At 36.9% G+C, this 5,943-nt stretch overlaps 1 protein-coding gene across 1 annotated transcript; it reads left to right on the top strand.

Moving 5' to 3' along the window:
• Positions 1-360: 360 nt before the first annotated feature.
• Positions 361-1,311, top strand: LOC128657229 (G-protein coupled receptor 55-like). The gene has a single exon (XM_053711493.1). The coding sequence runs from the start codon at positions 361-363 to the stop codon at positions 1,309-1,311; it is 951 nt and encodes a 316-aa protein (XP_053567468.1).
• The last annotated feature ends 4,632 nt before the right edge of the window (positions 1,312-5,943 follow it).

Raw genomic sequence — 5,943 nt, 5'->3', positions numbered from 1 at the left:
GCGGGACCTTGCTATTTCTGCATGCCTTAGTTATCTGTAAAAAAAAAACATGCTCCTACAGCCCTGGAAATCTTTGCAACATGTACAGGGTTTTGCATCCATTGAGTAAGGGTTAATTGGTCTGACATTCATTTTATTTTGCTTCCGCGGTTTTTTTTATCAGTCTGTTGTTATTTCATCATATAAGTTTTACAGGTGTAATTTTACAATGTATGTAAAATGGCTTAAATTAAAGCTTCATGTTAATATTATTTTGCTGCAAATAGAGGTAGAATTTTAGCAACATGATTCATTATAAATTGCAAATTATCTATGTCCTAGTTCTAAATTTCACACACATTTATTTGTTTTAGCAGAGAAATGAATAGAAGTGATGGTGACTGTTCCTTCTCCGAGGTTAATTCCATTGTCAATGGGCTGCAACTGGCTTTCTACATTCCCATCTTTATTGTGGGCCTTGCCTTGAACATAATTGCATTGAGGATTTTCTGCTTCTCTTTGAAAAAATTTACAGAAGCCACAATTTTTTTGATAAACCTTGCAGTCCTAGACCTTCTTCTTATCTTGTCTTTGCCATTCAAAATGTACTTTTCAAAGCCAAATGCCACCGGGAACTGGCGTCTTTGCAATTTTGTAGAGTGCTTGTATTTCACAAACATGTATGGAAGCATATATACTATAATGTTCATTAGTGTGGACAGGTATATAGCCATAAGACACCTATTTTGGTCTAAACTCCTACGTTCTCCAACAAAGACCAAAACAATTTGTGTTGTCATCTGGATTTTTGTCTGGACAGTCAGCATTTCTGTCTTCAGTTTCAACAATGGAGATCAAGAAAATATGCGCTGCTTCCATAACATGTCAGATAGCATCTGGAGCACCCCTATTATAATATCCCTTGAGACCATTGGGTTTCTTGGTCCACTGACTGTCATGATGTATTGTTCCATTCAGATCATCAGAACATTGCTGACTGATAGATTCTCCCAAGAACAAAATAGCCGAGAGAGGATCATTGTCATTCGTATTATTATCATAAACCTTGTAGTATTTCTAGTTTCTTTTACACCCAGTCACATAGCCATCTTTCTTCAGTTCTTAGTTCGGAAGCATGTGATATCTGATTGCTACTTTCGGCAAAAAGTAAGTCTGTTTTTGCAGATGGCTCTCTGCATTGCTAATTCCAACTGTTGTCTTGATGCAGTATGCTATTATTTTGCAGTGGAAGAATTTAGAAATTCATCAATAAAGAAAGACTCTATAATTCCAAAACGGACAGTATCATTACGGTCACCCAGTATTGAGTAAAGTCAAGCAATGAATATATTTCTAATTATAAGTTATATATACAGGATGAAGGAAGGCACTAACTGGTCTTTTCATCAAATCTTTATTATCAAGCGTGACGTTTTGGAGACACACTCCCCTTCCTCAGACAAACACAAACCAAAAGTGACTGAAAATATAAAGCCAAACAAGCCCCTCCCAGTGAAAATAAATACCTATGTGTCCCCTAACACATATACTAAATCTATGTGTATGGTGTAATGGTGACATATACATTAATGTATTGTGCACATGTGAATAGTTAATATATACACATTGGCAGCCCAATGGACTCAAGATCGATGTATGAGCAAACTCTGTTCATAACCTAAATCATAAAACATCTTTATCTATCAAATGAAACTAACCAGAGTTGCAAAATAATTTGTAATTTCTTATGGCAGCTTCAGAGGATACTGCATGTGCGCATGGTCTAATGCCCATTCTATGACAGTGGGGATACTACGTTACATATTGCCAACTTAATATAACATTGCATAATGCCAACTTAATACAAATATAAGTATAGATCAGATCCTGAACATCCAGCATATTACTTATTGTGTCACATAATATAATATATCAATGTACCTGCGCAAACATCAAGTCCGTGGTGGCAAACAGTGAGTCTGAGACGCACACACCCGGCTCCGTGTGATGACGTCATCTGCCGACTGGCTAGACAAAATACTAGGTTGCCATAGTGACGATGTTAAGCTACTGGAAATGTAAATAGGAAGCCCAAGACTCCACAACGTCTAGGGATAAATCACAAGTGTAGACAGCAATAATGTGAAACTATTGAATGTGAGACTATTGAATGTAAAATTATGGTATGTGTAAACCAGAGCGGACCACATAGACAAATGTTATCAATAGACAATAACATAAAGCTGACTGTGTGGTTATGTGGCCCAAAATAAATACATAAATAAAGTAGCCAAAAGAGAACAATCACTACAGCTTGCATTAAAGTACAAAGAGGACAATATATGAACTGAAATAAATAGAACAACAAAACAATAGAACAACAAGATAAGCAACAAATAAGATACAACAAAAAATAAATGGAATCAAGAGACAAATAACAATAAAATATTAAATTAAATAAAAATAGAGATGAAATAGAGTGGAAACTAATGAAAGTAAAATGAAAATCAAGAAAAAAAGGGGGAAGAGGAGAACATAACCAAGGTAGAGAATGACTAAAAAAGCCATAACATAAAAAGCCATAACATAAAAAGAAAATAAATAAATAAATCATAATGAAGTAAAGTGAAGTATGTAAAGTCAAATAAAATAAAATAAAATAAAATCATAAGATAATTATAAAAGAAATAAGATAAGATAAAACAATGAAAGAAAGAGAAAGAAAAGAGAGGAAAAAGGGAGAAAAAAGAAAAAAGAAAAAGAAGAGAAAAAGGACAGAGAAAAGCCCCCTCCAACCCAAGAAGCAGAAAAAGAAAGAAGATCACCTGCATAGAAAAAAGAGATATGAATGAAAATAACTGTGAACGAAAAAGAGAGGAGAGAAGAAGGGCAAGGTAGAATACAGAATAGATCATCAACTCTCATAGGTCATGCTCTGTAAACATTGGTTTCATCTGCCTCAGGATACATTCAATCAAGCTTCTTCAAAGTCAGCCAATTAAATTCAATGGAACCCTTCAATTCATAGGAAACAATGCCAATCCAAGTTCACATTCAATCCCTTCGGACGTATGGTGTTTAGTCTGAAAATCCACTTGGATTCCAATTGTAATAATTTATTGTCCCTGTCCCCACCTCTAGAGGGGATGGGAACATGATCAATAATCTTGAATCTTAAGTCCTGTACACTATGTCCACTGTTAGTGAAATGATGTGCCACCGGTTGATCACTCCCGTGATTTTTAATAGCTGTCCTAATGGCTGATCGGTGGTTGGCCATGTGGGTACGGACATCATCCACCGTTTTCCCCACATAGAATTAACCACATGGACAGTTGATTAAGTAGACCACGTAGGTTGTGGTGCAGGTAAAGTAGTATTGAATTTTATAAGTTAAATTCGTATCAGGGTGGCGGAATGTGGCCCCGGGGATCATCGCATGGCAGGTAGTGCAACCGCTGCAGCATCCCTTCTTATTCGAGGTTAGCCAGGTCTTTCTGTCATAACAGTGTTTGGGGTCCGTCACCACCAATTGGTTCCTCAAATTCCGGTTTCTCTTGAACCCCACTCTGGGACACCCCCATTCACCAAATGGTAGACCAGTATCATCCTTGATTATGTGCCAGTGGATTCTTAGACAATGTCCTATATTCTTTGTATCCGGGCAGTATCTGGTTACAAATGTCATCCTTTGTGTGTCATGCCTTGCATGTCCCTTGTTAGGATCATCCTGTTCCATCATGCATTCTAGGAGATAATCCCATTTGTAGCCCCTTGCCAGGAATTTCTTTGCCATATCTTGAAGCTGTGTCTTCATAACTTCAGTATTGCCGTTAATTTCTGTTTACTCTTGACATCTGGCCCCGGGGTATGGCCTTGAGTAAGGATGAAGGATGGCAACTGTGACATATAGGACATTGTCTAAGGACCCACTGGCACATCATCAAGGATGATACTGGTCTACCATTTGGTGAATGGGGGAGTCCCAGAGTGGGGTTCAAGAGAAACTGGAATTTGAGGGACCAATTGGTGGTGACGGACCCCAAACACTGTTATGACAGAAAGACCTGGCTATCCTCGAATAAGAAGGGATGCTACCACTGCAGCGGTTGCACTACCTGCCATGCGATGATCCCCGGGGCCACATTCCACCACCCTGATACGAATTTAACTTATAAAATTTAGTACTACCTTACCTGCACCACAACCTATGTGGTCTACTTAATCAACTGTCCATGTGGTTAATTCTATGTGGGAAAAACGGTGGATGATGTCCGTACCCGCATGGCCAACCACCGATCAGCCATTAGGACAGCTATTAAAAATCACGGGAGTGATCAACCGGTGGCACATCATTTCGCTAACAGTGGACGTAGTGTACAGGACTTAAGATTCAAGATTATTGATCATGTTCCCATCCCCTCTAGAGGTGGGGACAGGGACAATAAATTATTACAATTGGAATCCAAGTGGATTTTCAGACTATACACCATACGTCCGAAGGGATTGAATGTGAACTTGGATTGGCATTGTTTCCTATGAATTGAAGGGTTCCATTGAATTTAATTGGATGACTTTGAAGAAGCTTGATTGAATGTATCCTGAGGCAGATGAACCCTATGTTTACAGAGCACGACCTATGAGAGTTGATGATCTATTCTGTATTCTACCTTGCCTTTCTTCTCTCCTCTCTTTTTCGTTCACAGTTCTTTTCATTCATATCTCTTTTTTCTATGCAGGTGCTCTTCTTTCTTTTTCTGCTTCTTGGGTTGGAGGGGGCTTTTCTCTGTCCTTTTTCTCTTCTTTTTCTTTTTTCTTTTTTCTTCCTTTTTCCTCTCTTTTCTTTCTCTTTCTTTCATTGTTTTATCTTATCTTATTTCTTTTATGATTATCTTATGATTTTATTTTATTTTATTTGACTTTACATACTTCACTTTACTTCATTATGATTTATTTATTTATTTTCTTTTTATGTTATGGCTTTTTATGTTATGGCTTTTTTAGTCATTCTCTACCTTGGTTATGTTCTCCTCTTCCCCCTTTTTTTCTTGATTTTCATTTTACTTTCATTAGTTTCCACTCTATTTCATCTCTATTTTTATTTTATTTTATATTTTATTGTTATTTGTCTCTTGATTCCATTTATTTTTTGTTCTATCTTATTTGTTACTTATTTTGTTGTTCTATGTTTTTGTTGTTTTATTTATTTCAGTTCATATATTGTCCTCTTTGTACTTTAATGCAAGCTGTAGTGATTGTTCTCTTTTGGCTACTTTATTTATATATTTATTTTGGGCCGCATAACCACACAGATATTTATGTTATTGTCTATTGACAACATTTGTCTATGTGGTCCGCTCTGGTTTACACATACCATAATTTTACATTCAATAGTCTCACATTCAATAGTTTCACATTATTGCTGTCTACACTTGTGATTTATCCCTAGATGTTGTGGAGTCTTGGGCTTCCTATTTACATTTCCAGTAGCTTATCACTATGGCAACCTAGTATTTTGTCTAGCCAGTCGGCAGATGACGTTATCACACGGAGCCAGGTGTGCGCATCTCAGACTCACTGTTTGCCACCACGGACTTGATGTTCGCGCAGGTACATTGATATATTATATTATGTGACACAATAAGTAATATGCTGGATGTCCAGGATCTGATCTATACTTATATTTGTATTAAGTTGGCATTATGCAATGTTATATTAAGTTGGCAATATGTAACGTAGTGTCCCCACTGTCATAGATTGGGCATTAGACCATGCGCACATGCAGTATCCTCTGAACCTGCCATAAGAAATTACGAATTATTTTGCAACTCTGGTTAGTTTCAGTTGATAGATAAAGATGTTTTATGATTTAGGTTATGAACAGAGTTTGCTCATACATCAATCTTGAGTCCATTGGGCTGCCAGTGTGTATATATTAACTATTCATATGTGCACAATACATTA

The sequence above is a fragment of the Bombina bombina genome, chromosome 4 (assembly GCF_027579735.1).
Source record: "Bombina bombina isolate aBomBom1 chromosome 4, aBomBom1.pri, whole genome shotgun sequence".
Classification (NCBI taxonomy): Eukaryota; Metazoa; Chordata; class Amphibia; order Anura; family Bombinatoridae; genus Bombina; species Bombina bombina.
Note: the sequence above shows the minus strand (reverse complement) of the source record. Positions and strands in the feature narration are given on the sequence as shown.